At 38.9% G+C, this 26064-nt stretch overlaps 1 protein-coding gene and 1 pseudogene across 7 annotated transcripts in view; one reads left to right on the top strand and one right to left on the bottom strand.

Moving 5' to 3' along the window:
• Positions 1-6508, bottom strand: part of LOC143855216 (pentatricopeptide repeat-containing protein At2g17033-like) — a 37618-nt gene extending 31110 nt beyond the window's left edge. For 3 of the 7 annotated variants that reach the window (XR_013237736.1, XR_013237737.1, XR_013237735.1), the window contains exons 1-3: positions 6137-6505; positions 5653-6029; positions 4409-5165 (exon numbers count right to left, since the gene is read on the bottom strand). Coding sequence is in view for 1 of the 7 variants with exons in the window: in XM_077365444.1 (XP_077221559.1) it covers positions 4487-5165; positions 5653-6029; positions 6137-6373 (1293 nt within the window). In the remaining 6 variants the exon portion in view is untranslated. Of the gene's footprint in view, positions 1-4260; positions 5166-5652; positions 6030-6136 lie in introns of those variants that run through there. The other 4 variants (XR_013237739.1, XR_013237738.1, XR_013237740.1 and 1 more) reach the window with 3 other exon arrangements.
• On the top strand, positions 939-25879 carry LOC143853819 (mechanosensitive ion channel protein 8-like; annotated as a pseudogene).
• Positions 25880-26064: the final 185 nt, after the last annotated feature.

The following is a 26064-nucleotide window of genomic DNA, read 5'->3' as shown; positions in this document are numbered from 1 at the left end:
ATGATAAAACTTGGGTGTTTCTACTTCAATCTCCTAAGCCAATTATACCAACTGTTTAACAGTCTGTGTGAAAGTGTGACTACCCCAACATCAAAACACTTGACATATTTAATAACATCTAACTTATTTCATGTCCTCTTCAATTTCTCAACTTAGTTTCTATCGAAATAAAACTTGCAGGACCAACTGGAATAACTGCATAAACTAGAGTGAAGAAGGATTTCCCTTTTACTGCAACCATGAGTTTGAACCCTCTCACTTCCACTCCAACAACCAACAGTGTGCCCCACTTTACCACATTTTCCACATGACTATATCCAAGTAGAACCACTATTTCAAAACAGGGATGCGGGTCAAAACATGGCCAACACAAATCCTAGTCAACCCGGCATGATATAATCGAGTACTCGGTTGACACAGCTGAGTACTCGGCTGATGCGGTCATTATTTGGGAAAGTCAAAGAAGTTTTGATTGAGTTTGTAGGGCAAATCGCGTACTCAGACAAGAACACAGCCAAGGTAAAATGGAGTCCTCGGGGGTTCCACAATAAAGCAGAGAACCACAAAGTAAAAGGTTCACTCTGCCTCATGAGTTAAACCAGCTCTGACCAGCTGATGAATAAATGGAAAAGCTTTAGCAAGTCAACTAACAGAGATGATGGTTCTCTTCTTCAACACTGCATTTAGCAATTCCATGGAAAAAAAAACATAAAAATAAAGATGCTGCAACTGGTGATTAGCCTCATGATTATTGGTTCTCTATTAAAGGGACCTATGATCCTTGCTAAAACTATCAACAACTTGCAAGTAGTTTCATAATCATCCAATGTAGATTACCTCTAGTACTATAGGTATTCATACTATTCAATTCTAATGTTTATTAATATCTCCCTGGAGGGAAGAACAAGTATGGAAACATTAAAACATTCCCCTTCTGAATGAGAAGGAAGGTTTGGAATCTGCATCTATGGAAATGGGAACTCATGGTTTTGGTTTTGATATGTGGGCGTCTGGTCTCCGGTTGGGGAATTCGGCTCATCGTCTTCTTTATTGAGCGGAATTTCCTCTTACGGAAGAGGGTCTTGTATTTTGTATACGGTTTGCTTAAGGCTGTGTAGAATTGCTTGTGGTTAGGTCTGGTTTTGATTTCCTGGCATTACATTTTGGACGAAAAGGTTGAAGAGCAGACAAAAAGCAAGACATTGTCTTATGTGAACAAAGTTCTGGTATGTCTCCTGGTAGGAACATTTATATGGCTTGTGAAGACGTTTCTCGTAAAGATCTTGGCCTCCTCTTTCCATGTCAGTACATATTTCAATCAGATTCAGGATGCTTTGTTTAACCAGTATGTGATTAAGACACTCTCTGCCCCTCCATTGATTGAAATTCAACACACCAAGGAAGAGGAAGAGAAGGTAATGGCCGAGGTGCAAAAACTTCAGAATGCTGGTGCTAAAATTCCTGCCGACCTGAGAGCCACCACACTTGCAAGCAAGAGTGTAAGGATAGGTGGGAATAGAGGATTCCTGAGGAGCTCTGGGGTAGGATAGAGCTTCAAGTTCTCTGGGCCATTGTCTAGGCAGCTAGTGATGGGATCGACGATCTTCATAAGCTCAACCAGAAAAACATCTCAGCTTGGAACATGAAACGGCTGATGAATATGGCCAGGCACACTACCCTTTCTACTCTGGACGAACAAGTAATGGATGCAACTCAGGGGGACGAGTCAGCGATGCAGATTTGGATTGAGGTTGAGGCAAAAGCCTCCGCCAGGAATATCTTCAGGAAGGTAGCTATGCCTGGATCTAAGTAAGTTGTTGTACTTCTTCCTTTTGATTGATTATCTTGTGTGGAGCTGATTCATTTGTTCTGTGATCCATTGAAGAACTTTTCTCCACATTCGAGTGGTTGGTATATAAGTGTGCTGCTTAGTGGATAGCTTGCAATTTGATTTCCTACTTCCATAGGGCTTCTTTAGTTGAGTGGAAAGATAATGTGATTCAAAAAACATAAAATATACATGATTCGACGGGCAAAATTCAATTATATCAGGTGCAAATAATAAAGAAGCAAACACACAAACATAAAATAAACATTATTTGACAACAATGCCTATGTCTACGAAGAAACTAATCTTCTACTATGAGAAAGAAATAATACAAGATTATATAACAGGATTATATAATGAGATTAACCCAAAACCTACACATCGCAATCCTATGTGATGTAGATTGTAGAGGAGAAATTGGGGAAGAAATGAGAAATGAGGGAAGGAAGAAGATAAATAGGAAGGGAGGGAGAAAGAGGGAAGGAAAAAAGGTGAAATAGGAAGGGAGGGAGAAAGAGGGGATAAATCTGTATTCCTTGTTTTTTTTAATGGTAATATGTATTCCTCGTTAATTCATCAAAAGTTCTAAATCACTAATACACGGGGCCTATATACAAGCAATGGAAATAAAATTCCATGAAAACAAAATCCCCAACTCTAAATAACATGGAATTAAATGTCCTAAAAACTAAATAACAAGAAAATAAATCCGTAAAAGTCCTAATGGGCGCATATGCCACTTATGGGTTCTACAATCTACATCGCATAGGATTGCGATGTGTAGGTTTTGGGTTAATTCCGTTATATAATCCTGTTATATAATCTTGTATTATTTCTTTCTCATAGTAGAAGATCAGTTTCTCCGTAGACATAGGCATTGTTGTCAAATAATGTTTATTTTATGTTTGTGTGTTTGCTTCTTTATTATTTGCACCTGATATAATTGAATTTTGCCCGTCAAATCATGTATATTTTATGTTTTTTGAATCACATTATCTTTCCACTCAACTAAAGAAGCTCTATGGAAGTAGGAAATCAAATTGCAAGCTATCCACTAAGCAGCACACTTATATACCAACCACTCGAATGTGGAGAAAAGTTCTTCAATGGATCACAGAACAAATGATTCAGCTCCACACAAAAGGAAGAAGTACAACAACTTACCTAGATCCAGGCATAGCTACCTTCCTGAAGATATTCCTGGCGGCGGCTTTTGCCTCAACCTCAATCCGTATCTGCACCGCTGACTCGTCCCCCTGAGTTGCATCCATTACTTGTTCGTCCAGAGTAGAAAGGGTAGTGTGCCTGACCATATTCATCAGCCGTTTCATGTTCCAAGCTGAGATGTTTTTCTGGTTCAGCTTATGAAGATCGTCAATCCCATCGTCCAGCTGCCTAGACAATGGCCCAGAGAACCTGAAGCTCTTTCCTACCCCAGGGCTCCTCAGGAATCCTCTATTCCCACCTATCCTTACACTCTTGCTTGCAAGTGTGGAGGCTCTCCGGTCTGTAGGAATTTTAGCACCAGCATTCTGAAGTTTTTGCACCTCGGCCATTACCTTCTCTTCCTCTTCCTTGGTGTGTTGAATTTCAATCAATGGAGGGCCAAAGAGTGTTTCAATCACATACTGGTTAAACGAAGCATCCTGAATCCAATCGAAATATGTACTAACATGGAAAGAGGAGGCCAAGACCTTTACGAGAAGCGTCTTCACAAGCCATATAAATGTCCCTACCAGGAGACATACCAGAACTTTATTCACATAAGGCAATGTCTTGCTTTTTGTCTGCTCTTCAACCTTTTCGTCCAAAATGTAATGCCAGGAAATCAAAACCAAGCCTAACCACAAGCAATTCTGAACAGCCTTACGCAAACCGTATACAAAATACAAGACCCTCTTCCGTAAGAGGAAATTCCGCTCAATAAAGAAGACGATGAGCCGAATTCCCCAACTGGAGACCAGGCGCCCACATATCAAACCAAAACCATGAGTTCCCATTTTCATAGATGCAGATTCCAGACCTTCCTTCTCATTAAGAAGGGGAATGTTTTAATGTTTCCATGCTTGTTCTTCCTTCCTGGGAGATACTAATAAACATCAGAATTGAATAGTATGAATACCTATAGTACTAGAGGTAATCTACATTGGATGATTATGAAACTACTTGCAAGGTGTTGATAGTTTTAGCAAGGATCATAGGTCTCTTTAATAGAGAACCAACAATCATGAGGCTAATCAGTTGCAGCATCTTTATTTTTATGTTTTTCTTTCACGGAATTGCTAAATGCAGTGTTGGAGAAAAGAACCATCATCTCTGTTAGTTGACTTGCTAAAGCTTTTCCATTTATTCATCAGAGAGCTGGTTTAACTCATGAGGTAGAGTGGTTTAAGTCATTTCTAGTTTGTCACAACCCTTCAAATATCATAGAATAGAAACATCAATAGTTAATATTATTCATTTAATAATTTCAAAGGGTTTACACTCCCAAAATCATTTATAAGGGTCTCTGTACATAAACATGAAACTAAATTCAAAGCATGCATGTGAACTTAAGAAGTCATGGGGCAAGACAAGTACCTGCTTGGTTAAAACAACTCAAGTTGTCGAGCTAGAAAACCAAAGCAACGTAGTCCTTCAAACTTGTGACAGTGTTCATCAACATAACCAGTCTTTCACAGCTTTCCCTCGGGCAACAAATCTACCAGTGTTCTTCCTATCAACTTTTAGAGGACTACTCATCCGAAACATCATTTCTGAAACCAATGCCTTCACTGGAGATTCCCCTCTAATGCTACTATTTTTACCCGACCCACAAACAACCGAAATTTCCAAAGGAAGAACAGTTCCTTCACTAAACCTCAATCTCAACTCTTCTAGCCACTGCAAGAGAATTAAATACGATGAACAAGTGTGCATTCCATGCAAATCCAATTTCCCTTCTGAAGATGACCATTCCAATGTCTCCTCCAAAACCACCGAGCTAACCAGTTCCTTAATCAACAAAACCTCATTAGGTGACGACGAAGCCTTCTCCAACTTCTCAACTAGTCCTACAATTGAAAGTGGAAATTTATCAGGCTCCCCAACTATGGAAATCATTGTGGGGCACGAATTCAAGACCGAATTGTAGGTTCGAACTGAGAATGCAATGTCTAAATCCCTCATCTTCCGAACCCATGAAACCATTTCCAGCATCTCCCCATACTCCCCATAACAAGAAAGAACAATATTCATGATCACTGTATCCAAACCAATCCCCGAATCCTCCATCCGCCGAACCACCCTCCTCATTTCCTCGAACAACCCAGACCTCCCATAACTGAGCGCAATAGACCTGTGTTCAAGTGTAAATGATTAAACAACACCAACAACTCTAACAGCTTAAGTTTTTGGAGTATGTGGTTGTTTCACATGGCATCAGAGCTATTGCCTCACGGCAGTTCTGGGTTTAAAACCCAACAACTACTTGATATTAAAAATCCACCTACACGGCCAACTCAAAAGAAGGGCCACATGAGCCACGTGTAGAGCAAACCCCACAAAAAAAAGAGGGGTGACACGAGGAGTGTTGAAGTATAAATGATTAAATAACACCAACTCTAACAGCTTAAGCTTTTGGAGTAATTGATTGTTTCACATGGTACCAGAGCTATTGCCGTGTAACTCCTGGGTTCAAACCCAACAACTCCTTGATATTAAAAATCCACGTGTATGGCCAACCTAAAAGAGGAGGCCACATTTGACAGGGAGTGTTATGTATAAATGATAATACATCAACTCTAAAAACTTAATCTTTTGGAGAAATTAGTTTATTTCACAACCTGAACTCAAATGTAGAAGGCCTAAAACCAGCAATTCCCATCTCTTCCACCATTTCCTCAGCATCACACGGCAGACCCAACAAACAAAACCCATTGATCATCGATTCGTAACCTCGACGAATCACAGAAGGTAACGGAATTTCCCTCAGGTGGGCATAAGAATCGAGAGCCCGTTGCTTCAATCCATGCTTGGAGTATGATTCAATGAGAAGGCAATAAAATATAGAAAGCTCTCGAAACCCTAATTTCTGAACAGATTCTAAGATTAGGGTCTCTGATTCTACGAAGCGACCGTGCTTCTCGAGCAATGCTGCCATTTGGGCGGCGAGTTTTGGGTTCCATTTGAACCATTGAGTTTCACTGATTCTTCTATACATCTACAAATGCAAAATAGAATATAGATAAAAAAAATAAAAAACATTAGGGTTTTGATTGGAATGTAAAAAAAAGTATGTAGATATGTTGAATTTTATTTTTCACTTACGGGGAGAGCGAATGAGGAGAGATTATGAGAAAGGAAGAGATGGGAGAGGGTTTTGAGAGTAAGGGTCTTTGAAGAGGAAGATACGAATTTGCGGATTAGAGTGAGATGGGTGGAGGAGGGCTGGGGCCCACCGTCGGAAAGGGAAGAGAGGAGGCGCTGGCCTTGCTTGCTGAGGGCGCACCGGAGTTCCGGTGGTTTTGATGCCGCCGGCGATGAGAGCAACAGAACAGCGGCCATGGTTTAATAAACGGCTCATGTTTCTGGGGGTTGGGAATGGGAAGTAGTCTTTCTTGAGTCCAAATTGTGGGACCCACCATGATGGCAATCTTCACCATCCATCTAAAATTCTCAAATTTTCCATACTTACATTCGATATGCGAAGGTGAGTTTCATGTAGAAATTAGAGCCATTTGATGGGGGAGTGTTACATGCCCACTTGGATGAAATAAGTTTGTTTAGATTTAGGTGCTTTTAGGATTTGCTTTCTAGTTGTTTAGGATAAGTAGGAGTGTTATTAATAAGGATTAGTTAGATTAGAGATTTTCTATAAATACCATGTACGTGGACTTATAGAGAATGAAGAATTTAATTTGAGAAATTGTGTTTTCTGGAGCACAAAGGAGGACGATCGTTCCCTCGAAGTGGGTCAAGAGGTTGATCTTCCCTCTGAGAAGATCAAAACCGTTGCAAACCGATCTAGGTCCATAACATGGAGGTATTTGTGACGTGGGGCTACTCTAATTAGGGCCCATATGTAGGATGGCATGCGGCATGATCAAAGTCGATGATCATAAGGTATGTCCTCTCCATGATGATCATCCGATGGGTTGGAGCATTTGACAAATGACAACAAGCTTTTTTTTCTCAACGAACAATCATGACCATATACTGATGAATGTGAATCCTGAAAATTTCAACAAACCACCGTTGGATGTGGACCCTAAAAAATGTCAACAAACATGAATGATCCCATGGATCTGATGTAATTAAAATGGGTTTGAACTAAGGTTTGAAATGTCAGTTTTGGTATACTTGGTGATCATGTCAATTGCTGTTAGAAATAAGGGATTTGCTAGGGACCATCACATAAAGGCGTTTCGGCTTGCTGGAACATGCCACTTTTCGTCATAATATGTTGATAAAGGGAATTGCTAGCGTCCATCGCAAAAGGCTTTTCGCAGCTGGGTCTGTTGCACATCAGACCAGCTGCCTCGTGAATGAAGACAATGGCTTTTGTCTCCATTCATGAGGTGGCTCTGGTCTAACGTGCGACAGACCAGCTGCGAAAAGCCTTTTGCGATGGACCCTAGCAAATTCATTTGATAAAACTCTTATAAATCATAATAATTTATTAAAATACATGTAAAAGATGAAAACTTAAATATTAGACTTTAGAAAATACTAGAATAATGATACAAAGCACACAAAATATCACATAACAAAGACAATTATTCAAAGGGCAGTGATAAATCGACTCCCAAATATCTTAAATCAACTACCCATGTGTCTAATGGTTTAATAAGATCAAATATCCACCCATTAAAAAAAAAGATGAAATATCTAATGACATGTCGTGCATAGGGCTGCAACTCGGGTCGGGCGGGTCGGGTTTTGGAGAACCCAACCCTACCCGAGAAATATCTCGGGTCGGGTTTTTTTTCGGAAAACCCACGGTTCCCAAACCCGGCCCTACCCATGATAAATCTCAGGTCGGTTCGGGTCGGGTCGGGTTTTTTCACGTTGACGCAAATTTTTAAGGAAAATTCTTGTTTGGCAAGGCAACTCAACTCATAGAAACAGAAATTACACTCACATTACACTTGAATCAAACAATGATGTAATTACACTCACATCACACTTCAATCAAACAATGCTGTAATCAAACAATGTTGTAATTACAGTCAAACAACGCTGAATCAAACACTTGAATCAACTCAACTCATAGAAGCAGAAATTACACTCACATAGGTGCGTGGGTTTTCACTTTTAACTTTGGGATAATTACATTTACACCCCCTCTAGTTTCTGACACATCCACTTCCACCCCTATAGTTTAAAACGTGACAAATATACCCTTGTAGTTTCAATTTGTTTAAGGTTTGCCCCCTCAGCTGAAGGTCCGTCCATAGATTGAAGGGTTAGGATGATCCGATGGAGCTGATTTTTTGGGCACACCCTATCTATGTCAGGACCCATCAAATGAACGCTTTGGATCATCCAAACAATGTGGGCCCACTTTATTTGGATGATTTTTTGGTAGTGTTTGGATTCGGGTAGGGGCCCACATTATTTGGATGATCCAAAGCGTTCATTTGATGGGTCCTGACATAGATATGGTGTGCCCAAAAAATCAGCTTTATCGGATCATCCTAACCCTTCAATCTATGGACGAACCTTCAGCTGAGGGGGACTACCTTAAACAAATTGAAACTACAAGGGTGTATTTGTCACGTTTTAAACTATAGGGGTGGAAGTGGATGTGTCAGAAACTAGAGGGGGTGTAAATGTAATTATCCCTTTAACTTTTAACTAACAATAGATAAAAATGTACATACTATAACTTATGTAACTCGGGTTGGGTCGGGTCGGGCCCCTTCAAACCCGGCTCGACCCGAGATTCATGCGGGCTTTTGAATGATGAACCCGGCTCGACCCGAAACCCATGAAACCTGAACCCGACCCAGGCTATTTTCTGGTCGGGTCGATGCGGGTCGGGTAAAACCCGGCTCAAGTTGCAGCCCTAGTCGTGCATGTCCAAAAGAATATGAAATTAACCGGTCAAAGTCGGTGAAATTGCAGAAATGCAAAGCCAAACCTACCATTATCAAATCTCGTTCGGGCTTCCTACTAAACCATTATTTAGGTGATCTGGCTTAGCAAATCTCTTTTTAATATGAGAAAAGCTAAGACAAATGTTTTTACGTACAAAAAAATCATTATTTTATTTTCCTTATTTTTTTAGCTACTTCGTTCCATCTCCTCCATCGTCCCCTCTCCCATTTTCCCACTCTCCCTACGCTTGTCTCACCACTTGATAAGCTATTATTTTATATAAAAACTTTCATGGTCACCAAGCATTGCCTTTTTCAGAAAGGGTGGGATTGTATTACCAAACATGGCCTCAATATCATATTTGCATATAAATTAAATGAAAATAATTTGATTTACAAATTAGGATCGATTTTGGAGGAAAATCATCTTGCATTTGGGTCTTACATTTTATGGGTTTTGTTACCAAAATTGCTCTTCAGTTCCTCCACAAATCACTTTTCTTTCTTTGGGTTTGGCTTCTGGAGCCCATGCTTGACAAATTCCTAGGCCATGAGGGCGTTGGCACGTCACAGAGTTCTCAACATTTGTGGGTTCAACATATATTTGAAGACGAGCAAAGCTTATTATATGAAAACCACCAATACACTCAACTATGTTGCTATCAGCTAAAGTCTCAAGCAAGAAGCTAGGTGAGGCCTTCTTGGGGAGCTTTAGTTTTGATTTCTTAGGTAAAAGAAGTGAATGGTGGGAAGACCTGGATGGTGGTTGAATATTGAATAGATGTTTGGGTGCTGCTTTGTTTATTTCTTGGACTGGTGCCGGCATGTCGGTCCCGCCCACCTTAATATTTTGTAAAGTAAGATGGGACTACTGGTCCCGATTGCTATCTTAATATTAATGAAATATGTCAATTTTCAAAAAAAAGAAAAAGCTAGGTAAGGCATAACATCAAATAAGTAGCCCACGTAGCTAGAGATTGGTAAGGGGAAGGAGTAGAAAACAAAACAAAGAAGATTGCACATGGGAAATAAGCAAGTACCTAGGTGAGGCACATCATCAAACAATTGGCCTCCATGGCTAGAATCGTCAGGGGAAGAAGTAGAAGCCAAAATAATAAAAAATTGTATAATGGAAAATGTAGTTTTCAATTTCGAAAATCTAGTGAGGATGAATAGCATATAAGAGGGACTTCCTCAATATCATCAAGTGACAAGAAGGGGAACCTTGTGGAGATCTACGGACTTTAATGAGGAGATCTAGGATCGTTTGGAGGGGCACTAGGTTTGCTTGCAGGGGCACTAGGTTTGCTTGCACCATTTAGCCAATATGGGGGTGGACAAAGATAGGCTAGATTTTTTTATTTTATTTTTTTACTCCCGTCTCCCTTGATCTTGTTTTGTCTTATGCTTTGTTTATCCATTCCTTTTCTACTTTCAATTGTACTTACCACCTCAGTGGTGTTTCCTGCTTCCTCTTTTCTTAATAAAATTTATCACCATTCAAAAATTTTAAAAATGGACAAAAACAGAGCAATGTCTAAACTAGACCATGTTAAACAATCTAGATACAAAACCAAAACAAATCTTTCTTATCAAAACAAAATTTAAAAAGAGATTCTCATATCAAGAACTTTTTCTTATCTAACCAAAATTAAAAAAAAGAATCCCATGTCAAGAACACAAAACATATACAAAACATAAACAAATTGATTCAGAGCAATGTCTAAACTAGACCATGTTAAACAATCTAGATACAAAACCAAAACAAATGTTTCTTATCAAAACAAAATTTAAAAAGAGATTCTCATATCAAGAACTTTTTCTTATCTAACCAAAATTAAAAAAAAGAATCCCATGTCAAGAACACAAAACATATACAAAACATAAACAAATTGATTTTTCCTACTATTGTGAATATGAAGAAATTGATTTTCGGTTATGATGTGCACAAGAACACGGTGCTTTGCAATTGATAAGACTTAAATGAGATTGTCATAGTCAACAATAGACTTAGCATCGACCCGGAATGCTGAAAATCATTGATAGATTCCTAGAATTAATAGATCATACAATTTTGAGTTTGAGCTATGCATGATAATTCATATTTTAGGTGTCTCGATCAGTTTCAGACTACAATCGCTTCTTGAAATCCAAAACAAAAAGGACCCAAGAATCTGAATAGGCTTGGGATTACTCTTATAAAAAAATGTGAGTTAACATTTAGGAATTTTTAAATTGGTATTGGTGAGTGAACAAATTGGAATTTCTAAACTGGTTTAGCATGATGTTAATTCAGAATATGAATGGAAGAATGTGAGGTAATTGAAGGGATTTTTATTAATTTTAATTTTATTATTTCTTTTCTTTCTTCTATTCTATCTTCTTTTTCTTGCTTTTCATTTTATTTTCCCGCCTTTGTATGCTTTATGGGTTTCTACTGCACTATTTGTATGATTTATGGGCCCCTACCACCCTGTATGAGTTATCTACACAGTTTGTATTTGAAAAATCCATGGATTCATTTCAAATGACTGAATCTAGATTCTTATTCTCTAAGCTTTGAAGAAATAAATTATAATCTTTTGAGCAATTTGTGAGTTACCAATCACAAAGAAAGAAAATGAAAATGATTTGATGATACATTGAATGATATGCAAGTCCCTGAAAGACCATCATTTTGGGAATGCAGAATAGCATTAACAGTAACTGAGTTTGGCTAAGGCATTTATATTAATTGATTTGGCTACAAAACAAAGGTTGGCATACTAACCATGACAGCCTGAAACAAGTAATGAAAAAGGAAACTAACTACCATACATTATTACAGATACATTGACAGCAAGAAGGAACACTGGTACCCGAATCCTTCCGTTGTGGTCAGGGATGTAGAAGATATGAACCAATTGAAAATGTCAGTTTGGTTACAACACCGAATGAATCATCAGAACATGGGGGAGGGATGGTTGAGGAGAGAGCACGTCGTGGAAGAGATCATCAAAGTCTTCAGAGAACTGGACGTTGAGTACAGAATGTTGCCCGTTGACGTCAATTTTCGAAACATGCCGGCATTGTCTTCCACCCGGCTTCCATCAACTTGGAAATGCTTGACTTGAATGTACAAACTCATAGTTATAATTCTAAAGATGAGTGAATTTTTTGCCTGAGACTGATAAGATAAACAGATAAAGAAATTCAGGAGAGCATGTAACTATGAGGATGATTAGAAGAGTGATTTTTTGCTGCTAGAAAGAAATTTTTATTCTTTTGTGGACAAGTTTTTTGTAAGATTTGATACTCCAAACAATGGCAATTGTTATGTACAGATTGATTTGGGCCTGCTGATTTTTTTTTTGTTAGTGATTTAAGATTATAATATCAACAAAAGGGATTGGAATGCATATGGAGAACAATATTTTGCACTTTTTTTTGGCTGTTTAATGTATGTTATATGTTGGAATGTCTGGATTTTCTATCAGTTTCATATGGGTAAGCTGTGATGGAGACAGAGCCCTCTCTACCTTGCCTCCTGTGGTCGGAATGACTCTTGTCTAGTGTGCCCACTGTGAATTGTTGGAATCCAATTTGGAGTGCTAATAATTTCACCAATTGAGCAATATCAACCGTTTAATTGGTGCTCTTGTTGTGATTTTTAATGCTTCACTGATATATTAAACAACATTCAAAAGCAAAACAAAACAATTGTTCTCCTTCTAATATCATTATTTTATGTAAAAAAACAAAATAAAATGTTCACCTTCTAATAGCATTTTTTTTTTGTTGAAATGCAACTAAATTCCAAACGCAAAACAGAACAACAAAAATGTAAAACCCGATCGGGGCTATCATGCCAATAAAGAGGAATTTGAACCAGAAGACTTCCTTTTGAAGATTCTATCATTCCTTTCCATCCATAAAGAAGCGGAATGACAAAGCTACCATAGCAATCTACCTCGCACTAACCATACTGAGACCTTCCATTAGGGGGGTCAACGGATCCACTTCGGATTGAATCCGCCTATGTCTCAGTCACAATCCATTCAAAACCCTCATCGGTCGGATAGGATTCGGAATGTTCTTCGGATACTACTTCCCATGTCACGGTAACGATCCATTACAAATCGGACCGTCCATCGGAGTGTCCTTGTAGGTCCTACTTATGCTGTACACAGTTAGACTTCTCAAAAGAGGGCTCCAGTGAGACCTCATTTGCAGCGAGACCCCTCCCTCCCGCCCTCCCTCGTACAACATGAGCATGAGTATGATTGATGTATTTTGTATCCAAAACTCAAATCCAAATATAAATACAAAAACACAAGGTATCCAAACGTGGCGTTAATTGATTCATTTCCTTATTTGCGGACAGGAGAGCTGATATTTGCAGCTCCCTACGTTTTGTTATCAACACCACTCTTTCTACAGTAGCAAATGAAGGAATGTAAATGTCAGCTCCCTTCCATAGAACACAAATCATTCCCATATAACTTTATTACATGAAGGTATGAATGAAACTTCGCTCCTCCACATTAAACAAAACTATAAGTAGTCAACAATACATGAAATGATAATTGACATGGCGAACATAGATGGTGCAAGAGTGTATCAAACTAGCGAATAGAAGTGAACCAATAGCGAACAGGTTCGTAAAAAACAAAGGTTCGTATAAAAGTTGAGAACTGCAAACCTTGAACCGAGTGAACTAATGAATCACGTAGCATAGGTTAGAACTTAGAACCATTTGAGGAGCGGGATTTTCTGTCATGGCCCAGCCCCCAAGATGCTTAACATGTGAATTAGAATACCATCTAGAATTTGTTTACCGTTTATGAAAGCTCTTTGTTATGGAGAGATAACTTCATGCCTGACTTTTTTTTAACCTTCGAGCTAAAACCTTAGCTAAAATAACTCAAGCACTATGCACCAAGTTAATTGGTCTAAAATCTTTCAACTCAATTGCTTCTTCCTTCTTGGGGAGTAAGGTATTAAAGGTGGTGGTGCTGGTGTTTCTTCTCCCAATCGACCTCTTGCATGAAATTCATTTAAGATCTTCATTAAGGCAAACTTGATGTCCTCCCAAAATATTTGGTCCAATGCCATAGGCCCTGTTTGGTTGCTCAAAGGTGGCTGGGAGTGTAGTGGAATAAGAAGTCCAAAGGGAGTAGAGAAGAATGGAAAATGTCTAGAAGAGTAGTGGAAGAGTGGTAAGTAGTATTTGGTCGCGCGGCAATCCTCTAGAAGAGTAGTGGAAAATGTAGCGGGGTCATTACCAATATAGAGTTTGGCAGACTAAGATAGGGAAGAGAGACAGAGAATAAGACGAAACATTTTCCGCTCTTCTTCCACCCAAATTTCTCCATTTTAGTAGAATTTGATTCGACGATGAGGGGAAGGAACATTGGCACCACATAGGCACCATGTAGGAAAAAATTAAAAAAAGCAATGATGATGTCCCAAACATGTCTGGAAGTCGAATGAAGTTTCAATGGAAATTTGACAACCAAACATGAATCGGAAGATATCTAGAAGTTCATTGGCATTTTGAAACTCCAATGAATGCAGAGTATTTGGCAACGAAACAGGGCAGGAAAGTAATCAGATTCCTCAATAAAAGCAATTGCAGGGCAAGAGGGAAAGACTTTGTAAATTTCTTTTCATGATAAAACTTGGGTGTTTCTACTTCAATCTCCTAAGCCAATAATACCAACTGTTTAACAGTCTGTGTGAAAGTGTTACTAGCCCAACATCAAAACACTTGACATATTTAATAACATATAACTTATTCCATGTCCTCATCAGTTTCTCAACTTAGTTTCTATGGAATTAAAACTTGCAGGACCAACTGGGATAACTGCATAAACTAGAGTGAAGAAGGATTTCCCTTTTACTGCAACCATGAGTTTGACCCCTCTCTCTTCCACTCCAACAACCAATATTGTGCCCCACTTTACCACATTTTCCACATGACTATATCCAAGTAGAACCACTATTTCAAAACAGGGATGCGGGTCAAAACACGACCAACACAAATCCTAGTCAACTCGGCATAATATAATCGAGTACTCGGTTGACACAGCTGAGTACTCGGCTGATCCAGTCATTATTTGGGAAAGTCAAAGAAGTTTTGATTGAGTTTGTAGGGCAAATCACGTACTCAGACAAGAACACAGCCAAGGTAAAATGGAGTCCTCGGGGGTTCCACAAAAAAGTAGAGAACCACAAAGTAAAAGGTTCACTCTGCCTCATGAGTTAAACCAGCTCTGACCTCTTGGAATTAGCTGATGAATAAATGGAAAAGCTTTAGCAAGTCAACCAACACAGATGATGGTTCTCGTCTCCAACACTGCATTTAGCAATTCCATGAAAAAAAAACATAAAAATAAAGATGCTGCAACTGGTGATTAGCCTCATGATTGTTGGTTCTCTATTAAAGGGACCTATGATCCTTGCTAAAACTATCAACAACTTGCAAGTAGTTTCATAATCATCCAATGTAGATTACCTCTAGTACTATAGGTATTCATACTATTCAATTCTGATGTTTATTAATATCTCCCTGGAGGGAAGAACAAGAATGGAAACATTAAAACATTCTCTAGTTTGTCACAACCCTTCAAATATCATACAATAGAAACATCAATGGTTAATATTATTCATTTAATAATTCCGAAGGGTTTACATTCCCAAAATCATTTATAAGGGTCTTTGTACATAAACATGAAACTAAATTCAAAGCATGCATGTGAACTTAAGAAGTCATGGGGCAAGACAAGTACCTGCTTGGTTAAAACAACTCAAGTTGTCGAGCTAGAAAACCAAAGCAACGTAGTGCTTCAAACTTGCGACAGTGTTCATCAACATAACCAGTCTTTCACAGCTTTCCCTCGGGCAACAAATCTACCAGTGTTCTTCCTATCAATTTTTAGAGGACTACTCATCCGAAACATCATTTCTGAAACCAATGCCTTCAATTGAGATTCCCCTCTAATGCTACTATTTTTACCCCACCCACAAACAACCGAAATTTCCAAAGGAAGAACAGTTCCTTCACTAAACCTCAATCTCAACTCTTCTAGCCACTGCAAGAGAATTAAATACGAGGAACAAGTGTGCATTCCATGCAAATCTTCTGAAGATGACCATTCCAATGTCTCCTCCAAAACCACCGAGCTAACCAGTTCCTTAATCAACAAAACCTCATTAGGTGACGACGAAGCCTTCTCCAACTTCTCAACTAGTCCTACAATTGAAAGTGGAAATTTATCAGGCTCCCCAACTATGGAAATCATTGTGGGCCCCTCTTTCTTCTACTTCTCTCTCAACCAAGACCTCATACTTCTCTTCACAAGAGAAATAACAAAGAGAAAGCCCCTTCTTCTCACTACAAGAAAAACTAAAGAGATCAATTGGGATAAACAAGAGAAAGGCCCACGCCCTACTCTCTTGGTTTCCTAAAACAAGGAAACCTACAAGAGACTCCCACTCCTAGTGAAACTATAAGGGCCCACTCAAGTTGTGGAAAACGAGATACAATTCTAGCAATATCCACCTTGGCGCATGTCACGGGTCTATTTTTTTCACTTTCCAGATGCCCCCCAGTGATGGCCCCAAGTCTTCACAACTTGGTCTCAGCCAATGTACTCAAGGCTCCCACAAGGGATAAAGAGACAAAGCAAACAGACAAAGGAACACAAGGATTTAATGTGGTTCGGCCTTAACGCAATGTCTACATCCACGGATACAATATTATTGCTTCTTACTAGGATCTCCCACAATCCCACAGCAGTACAATAACAAAGGAACTCTCACCCCAAAGGCCCAACTGCCTCAACTATTCGGGGCTAATGCCTATCTATAGGCCTATTTTAAAACTGCCTGAGGGGCATCTTTTACATGTACATATAGTTTTTACAAACTACAAGCGAACATGTGGCATAACTACTTACAACCGTCTGCCCATATGAACTATATGCCAATTTCTGCAAGCCTGGGCGTTCATGTGTATGCCTTCTTGGCCAAATGCCTTGCTGCCAATTGTGCATAACCATGCCAAACTTCACAGCAGCATATGTCATGCTGCTGTGTGCTACATGCAAACCGCTACCACCATGTGCATGCCACAAGCCAACTGCCACCAGGGTGTACAGTGCCTACCAACCACATGTCAGCGTGCATTGTGCTGTTGGTTCCCGCCAGAATGTGCCAATCCGTGGCTACCCGCCAATGCCCTCCTCCCACACTTTGATGTTGGTTCCAGCTGTGCCTGCAAGCCTTTGTAAGCATGTTTTAGCATAGCCACACCTATGCTTCTCCGTGCCATGGCCTTAGGCCAATGGGCTTTTCCCATCTTGATGCCTTCTCTTAACATTGTCAAGGGTGTAAGGTGCCACCACAGGCCAATATTTTATACCGTCCAGTTAAGGGGCTAACAATGTGTTTCCTAGCCACCTGAAGATTTTCTATTCGCTCTTCATTGGTTCGATTTTGCCACAAACCACAATTGCCTTATGAAATGCCAACTATACACCATCGAATCATCCTGGTTTTGACACCACCTAACATGATCAACACAGTCCATGCACATGTGTAGCACCCCGAGTGAACTTGCCTAGTCAACTTTGGAGGGGGACCTCGACCCATCCTTCCCACCCGCAAAAACTATCACTGCATATTGAAAACCCACGTGTACTAATGGTAGAAAGGGGCCCTATGCGTGCACATGTCACTCTGTTTCCAATTACTATCAAGGTACCGAGGAATACTATTTGTCATTGTATTTCCCACTACACGATACAATACTGCACACTTCTCTCCCGTCATCAAAACCATGGAGCAACATTTGATTTTCATAGCTTCACCTACAGTTGAATACCTTCAACCCATGGAGTCCAGGCCGTTTAGAAACATATATTCTTCTGCATCTTTGGGACATGTATCCCACTAGCTGAAGTACAAACAAGTCCGTCGAACATCTTGATCGTTACCATCTCAATTTTGGGGACATCAAAAGTAGACCTATCACCCAAGAATACAATTCTTGCCCTTCTCTCATCAAACATATCAAAATATTTCCACTCGAGCAAACATAAACAAAACACCCTGAATATAGAATCCATTCATCATGCGAAGTGATTTTACCTATAGAGATTGTGAGAAAATCTCCAGCCGCTTCACCCGTTCATCTGTTACTGTTAGCACCGTATCTTCAACATTATTGTCTAGCAGTCAACTTGCTTCAAAAATCTTGCCTAATTGACAATAACCCTTGTAATGATAACACTGCACGTCTTTCCCTTCTAACCTTGAATCTCTACATACCTTTCCCTGATCCCTAGTCAGACTGTCAGACCACTTTCCTCTTTGATTCTTTCCACAAATAATCCATCCATTCCCTCGATCATCATGAGGATTAGGCTTCCTCCTAATCTTATTTGACAAGAGCACCGTCGTGACATTTTAATCTTCACTATATCCTTAATGAATTAATAGTAGCTTAGTCACCAAATTTTAGTGCAAATTTGGAATTGAAGAAGAAATACGACCTTTTCTTCTTCCTCATTTTCCAACCTTGTGGAGCTAATCCACGAACCCATTGAACAGATCCATGTGTTTCAGAACATTTCGCCTTCATGTTTCTTCAGTTCGTACAAATGTCACTTCAAATACAATAGGTTCGCCGAGATTCTCAACATGTAAAGCTTCTCTAGCTTCTCCTGTAATTTTAGCGTTAATTCTTCCTCTATTCAATGTCCTCCCACCCAGCATCCTACATCTCCGACTACTTCTTTGTCAAAGAATGAAGCTTGCATTTTCATCAAATTCCTCAATCTCAAATTTTGAGGTTGAGTCCTTTGCCAATATTTTAATTCACCTCACATGCCTAGATAATACTCGATAAATTTGGTCATCTCACACAAAGCAGAAAACCCAGGAAAGACGAGTAGGAAATCCTCTTTCCACACATCAATCAATATCAACAACCTTCAATCGATTCAAAACTTTGCCAAATTATAGAAAAACATTTAGAAGAAAAACATCTCATCGTGGAACTCCACCTCTAACGAGAATTTCCTGGACAAACTTTCTACCTTGTGTTCTTCATTTTTCAATTAGATCGATCCAACAGCTCTAATATCACCTCGTAGAAAATTTTGACGGGCATAGTCTGATTTAATCAGGTGGGAAGTAATGGAAAGATAATAAAGATGCAAACACTCACAAAAATAAGATATACATGCTTCGGCAACAATCACTACGTCTACAGGACAAAATTTATGATCTTTGACTTTGAGAAATAAATAATATAAGATTGCAATAGGATTAGCCCAGAGCCCATAAATTGTAACCCTTTCTCTTGTCTCTCAACCAAGACGTTACACTTCTCCTCACAAGAGAAATAAAAATGAGAAAACCCGTCCGCATCATAAGAGTAAACTCTCTCTCTCTCTCTCTCTCTCTCTCTCTCTCTCTCTCTCTCTCTCTCTCTCTCTCTCAATAGGATGCACAAGCGAAAAAGGCCACATCCTACTCTCTTCGTTTCCTAAAACACGAAAACCTACAAGAGGATTCCACTCCTAGTCAAACTAGATTAGGTCCACCCAAGTTATGGGAAATGGGACACAATCCCAGCATTCCTTTAGTGGACATCTCAGTAGCTGAATTTTTATAATCATATGTGCCAAATCACCTGTTACTTAGTGCTTTTGGGGAGTCAATATTCTCCTTAGATAGAAAACCACGTTTCTTGGATACCTGCCACTATCCAATTAGATAGAAGCAGCTGCTATTTGAGTGAGCCATTTGAAAATTTGATTTGCTTCTTGGTTAGGAGAGTCTGGACATTGATGACTGATTTCTTTTTTAAAGAGATTTTGTCCCATTGTTTTCAAGGTGAAGAAATGTGCAAATGCAGTGCAAATAGGATCACCACAACGCATCAGCTATTCAAGATCTTGATATATACTATATAGTACTACACAAAACAATCCCAGGAAGAAGTTGGTTTTGTTTTAATTGACATTAGATGATATAGGCATATTAAAGATTGATTATGAAACTCAGATACATATAAGCATCACTTACTTGATGAATGCATTGCTAGAAGTTTTAATGTCTCTATGAATGCAATGCTAGTAGTTTTAAAAATCCTTATTTTTGTGAGATCATTGTTTGCAAGTTAATCGCTTATGTTTATCCTGTAGCGGAAATTGTAATTCACCATGTTATGTTGGAATGATAATCTTTTCCGTAACAAAGGTAACACAATACTCAAGAAATTCACAGGCATATCTACCTGGTTGATCTGATGGGCTTCATGGTAGAAGATGAAGCTCGGGAGACAATGGCTCTCTTTCAAGGAGAAAATGAAAACAAAAAAGTCAGCAAAACTGCTCCCAAGAACTGGGTGGTAATATTTTATTTTTCTTTCTTCTTAATATTTTTGTTTCTTTATTGGTTTTATGAATTATATCAGATGAACGCCTAAATGTGCAAGATTTGACATGATTTATCTAAGAATACTTCTACATCTACTAATCTTGCACCTGTTAATTTGTGGGTCAATGCATTCATAGAAAGGAGAGCCCTCTCCTTGACACTGAACGATACTAAAACAGCAGTAAACAAGCTCCACCACATGCTGAACATTGTTGTGTGTATCATAGTAGTGGTTATCTGGCTCCTTATTCTTGGCATTGCAACCACCCATCTTCTCGTGTTCATAGTTCCCAGCTCTTGCTTGGGGAATTCATCTTTGGAAATACCTGCAAGTTGATCTTTGATGCAATTATATTCTTATTTGTGATGCACCCTTATGATGTGGGTGATCGTTACGAAGTGGATGGAATTCAGGTATGAATGAAACTTAAATTGTCATACATTAAACATGTTTCTCATAATCTAATAGGACCCTGATCTCTACATCTACAACTTCAGATGGTAGTTGAGGAGATGAACATCCTAACAACAATCTTTCTGACGGATGACAACCAAAAGATCATATATCCAAATAGTGTGCTATCTACCCTGCCAATCGGCAATTTCTATCGAAGTCCAGATATGGGATACGCAATTGATTTCTGTATCCATGTTTCAACTCCAGTAGAAAAGGTTGCCACCATAAAAGAAAGAATAAAGAGGTAATTCTCAAAATCAGCTTTTGCTTTCCTTTTTCCTACTATTGTGAATATGAAGAAATTGATTTTTGGTTATGATGTGCACCAGAACACGGTGCTTTGCAGTTGATAAGGACTTAAATGAGATTGTCATAGTCAACAATAGGCTTAGCATCGACCGGGAATGCTGAAAATCATTGATAGATTCCTAGAATTAATAGAACAGACAATTTTGAGTTGGAGCTATGCATGATACTTCATATTTTATGTGTTTCAATCAGTTTCAGACTCACAATCGCTTCTCGAAATCCAAAACAAAAAGGACCCAAGAATCTGAATAGGCATGGGATTACTCTTATAAAAAAAAGTGAGTTAACATTTAGGAATTTTTAAATTGGTATTGTGAGTGAACAAATCGGAATTTCTAAACTGGTTTAGCATGATGTGAATTCAGAATATGAATGGAAGAATGTGAGGTAATTGAAGGGATTTTTATTAATTTTAATTTTATTATTTCTTTTCTTTCTTCTATTCTATCTTCTTTTTCTTGCTTTTCATTTTATTTTCCCGCCTTTGTATGCTTTATGGGTTTCTACTGCACTATTTGTATGATTTATGGGCTCCTAACACCCTGTATGAGTTATCTACACAATTTGTATTTGAAAAATCCATGGATTCATTTCAAATAACTGAATCTAGATTCTTATTCTCTAAGCTTTGAAGAAATAAATTATAATCTTTTGAGCAATTTGTGAGTTACCAATCACAAAGAAAGAAAATGAAAATGATTTGATGACACATTGAATGATATGCAAGTCCCTGAAAGACCATCATTTTGGGAGGGCAGAATAGCATAACAGTAACTGAGTTTGGCTAAGGCATTTATAATAATTCATTTGGCAACAAAACAAAGGTTGGCATACTAACCATGACAACCTGAAACAAGTAATGAAAAAGGAAACTAACTACCATACATTATTACAGATACATTGAGAGCAAGAATTTTCTTGATTTTTTTTATTGGGAAACTTTATTTTGCCAAAATGATACAATTGATAGGTAAAATTTATTCATCGAAAACCTTGAAAACAATTGGTGCTCTTGTTGTGATTTTTAATGCTTCACTGATATATTAAACAACATTCAAAAGCAAAACAAAACAATTGTTCTCCTTCTAATATCATTATTTTATGGAAAAAAACAAAATAAAATGTTCTCCTACTAATAGCATTTTGTTTTTGAAATGCAACTAAATTCCAAACGCAAAACAGAACAACAAAAATGTAAAACCCGATCGGGCCTATCATGCCAATAAAGAGGAATTTGAACCAGAAGACTTCCTTTTGAAGATTCTCTCATTCCTTTCCATCCATACAGAAGATGAATGACAAAGCTACCATAGCAATCTACCTCGCACTAACCATACTGAGACCTTCCATTAGGGGGGTCAACGGATCCACTTCGGATTTAATCCACCTATGTCTCAGTCACAATCCATTCAAAACCCTTATCGGTGAGATCGGATTCAGAGTGTTCTTCGGATCCTAGTTCCCATGTCACGGTAACGATCCATTATAAATCGGACCGTCCATCGGAGTGTCCTTGTAGGTCCTACTTATGTTGTACACAGTTAGAATTCTCAAAAGAGGGCTCCAGTGAGACCTCATTTGCAGCGAGCCCCCTCCCTCCCTCCTTCGTATAACATGAGCATGAGGATGATTGATGTATTTTGTATCCAAAACTCAAATCCAAATATAAATACAAAAACTTAAGGTATCCAAACGTGACCTTAATTGATTCATTTCCCTTATTAGCAGACAGGAGAGCTGATATTTGCAGCTCCCTATGTTTTGTTATCAACACCACTCTTTCTACCGTAGCAAATGAAGGAATGGAAATGTCAGCTCCCTTCTATAGAACACAAATCATTCCCATATAACTCTATTACATGAAGGTATGAATGAAACTTCGCTCTTCCACATTAAACAAAACTATAAGTAGTCAACAATACATGAAATGATAATTGACAAGGCGAACATAGATGGTGCAAGAGTGTATCAAACTAGCGAATAGAAGTGAACCCATAGCGAACAGGTCCGTAAAAAAAAAAAGGTTTGTATAAAAGTTGAGACCTGCAAACCTCGAACCGATTGAACTAATGAATCACGTAGCATAGGTTAGAACTTGGAACCATTTGAGGAGCGGGATTTTCTGTCATGACACCGCCCCCAAGATGCTTAACATGTGAATGAGAATACCATCTAGAATTTGTTTACCGTTTATGAAAGCTCTTTGTTATGCCGAGATAACTTCATGCATGACTTGTTTTTAACCTTCGAGCTAAAACCTTAACTAAAATAACTCAAGCACTATGCACCAAGTTAATTGGTCTAAAATCTTTCAACTCAATTGCTTCTTCCTTCTTAGGGATTAAGGTATTAAAGGTGGTGCTGGTGTTTCTTTTCCCAATCGACCTCTTTCATGAAATTCATTTCAGATCTTCATTAAGGCAAACTTGATGTCCTCCCAAAATATTTGGTCCAATGCCATAGGCGTTGTTTGGTTGCTCAAAGGTGACTGGGAGAGTAGTGGAATAAGAAGTCCAAAGGGAGTAGAGAAGAATGGAAGATGTCTAGAAGAGTAGTGGAAAATGTAGCAGGGTCATTACCAATATAGAGTTTGCTAGACAAAGATAGGGAAGAGAGACAAAGAGAATAAGACGAGCCATTTTCCACTATTCTTCCACCCAAATTTCTCCATTTTAGTAGAATTTGGTTCGATGATGAGGGGGAAGGAACATTGGCACCACATAGGCGCCACGTAGGAAAAAAAGCAACGATGAAGTCCCAAACATGTCTGGAAGTCGAATGGAGTTTCAATGGAAATTTGACAACCAAACATGAATCGAAAGATGTCTAGAAGTTCATTGGCATTTTGAAACTCCAATGAATGCCGAGTATTTGGCAACCAAACAGGGCAGGAAAGTAATCAGATCCGTCAATAAAAGCAATTGCAGGGCAAGAGGGAAAGACTTTGTAAATTTCTCTTTCATGATAAAACTTGGGTGTTTCTACTTCAATCTCATCAGCCAATAATACCAACTGTTTAACAGTCTGTGTGAAAGTGTGACTAACCCAACATCAAAACACTTGACATATTTAATAACATATAACTTATTTCAAGTCCTCTTCAGCTTCGCAACTTAGTTTCTATGGAAATAAAACTTGCAGGACCAACTGGGATAACTGCATAAACTAGAGTGAAGAAGGATTTCCCTTTTACTGCAACCATGAGTTTGAACCCTCTCTCTTCCACTCCAACAACCAATATTGTGCCCCACTTTACCACATTTTCCACATGACTATATCCAAGTAGAACCAATATTTCAAAACAGGGATGCGGGTCAGAACACGGCCAACGCAAATCCTAGTCAACTCGGCATGATATAATAGAGTACTAGGTTGACACAGCTGAGTACTCGGCTGATGCGGACATTATTTGGGAAAGTCAAAGAAGTTTTGATTGAGTTTGTAGGGCAAATCACGTACTCAGACAAGAACACAGCCAAGGTAAAATGGAGTCCTCGAGGGTTCCACAATAAAGTAGAGAACCACAAAGTAAAAGGTTCACTCTCCCTCATGAGTTAAACCAGCTCTGACCTCTCGGAAGTAGCTAATGAATAAATGGAAAAGCTTTAGCATGTCAACTAACAGAGATCATGGTTCTCTTCTCCAACACTGCATTTAGCAATTCCGTGGAAAAAAAAACATAAAAATAAAGATGTTGCAACTGGTGATTAGCCTCATGATTGTTGGTTCTCTATTACAGGGACCAATGATACTTGCTAAAACTATCAACAACTTGCAACTAGTTTCATAATCATCCAATGTAGATTACATCTAGTACCAAAGGTATTCAATTCTAATGTTTATTAATATCTACCAGGAGGGAAGAACAAGCATGGAAACAATATAACATTCCCCTTCTTAATGAGAAGGAAGGTCTGGAATCTGCATCTATGGAAATGGGAACTCATGGTTTTGGTTTTGATATGTGGGCGTCTGGTCTCCGTTTGGGGAATTCGGCTCATCGTCTTCTTTATTGAGCGGAATTTCCTCTTACGGAAGGGGGTCTTGTATTTTATATACGGTTTACGTAAGGCTCTTCAGAATTGCTTGTGATTAGGCCTGGTTTTGATTTCCTCGCACTATATTTTGGACGAAAAGGTTGAAGAGCAGACAAAAAGCAAGACATTGCGTTAGGTGAACAAAGTTCTGGTATGTCTCCTGGTAGGGACATTTATATGGCTTGTGAAGACGCTTCTCGTAAAAGTCTTGGCCTCCTCTTTCCATGTCAGTACATATTTCGATCGGATTCAGGATGCTTTGTTTAACCAGTATGTGATTGAGACACTCTCTGGCCCTCCATTGGTTGAAATTCAACACACCAAGGAAGAGGAAGCGAAGGTAATAGCCGAGGTGCAAAAACTTCAAAATGCTGGTGCTAAAATTCCTGCCGACCTGAGAGCCACCCCACTTGCAAGCAAGAGTGTGAGGATAGGTGAGAATAGAGGATTCCTGAGGAGCCTTGGGGTAGGAAAGAGCTTCAATTTCTCTGGGCCATTATCTAGGCAGCTGGACGATGGTATCGACAATCTTCATAAGCTCAACCAAAAAAACATCTCAGCTTGGAACATGAAACGGCTGATGAATATGGTCAGGCACACTACCCTTTCTACTCTGGACGAACAAGTAATGGATGAAACTCAGGGGGACGAGTCAGCGATGGAGATTCGGATTGAGGTTGAGGCAAAAGCCGCCGCCAGGAATATCTTCAGGAAGGTAGCTATGCCTGCATCTAGGTAAGTTGTTGTACTTCTTCCTTTTGATTGATTATCTTGTGTGGAGCTGATTCATTTGTTCTGCGATCCATTGAAGAACTTTTCTCCACATTCGAGTGGTTGGTATATAAGTGTGCTGCTTAGTGGATAGCTTGCAATTTAATTTCCTACTTCCATACAGCTTCTTTAGTTGAGTGGAAAGATAATGTG

This window comes from Tasmannia lanceolata, unplaced genomic scaffold (genome assembly GCF_043159265.1).
Source record: "Tasmannia lanceolata isolate RefF3 unplaced genomic scaffold, GAP_Taslan_0.1 ptg000020l, whole genome shotgun sequence".
Lineage (NCBI taxonomy): Eukaryota > Viridiplantae > Streptophyta > Magnoliopsida > Canellales > Winteraceae > Tasmannia > Tasmannia lanceolata.
Note: the sequence above shows the minus strand (reverse complement) of the source record. Positions and strands in the feature narration are given on the sequence as shown.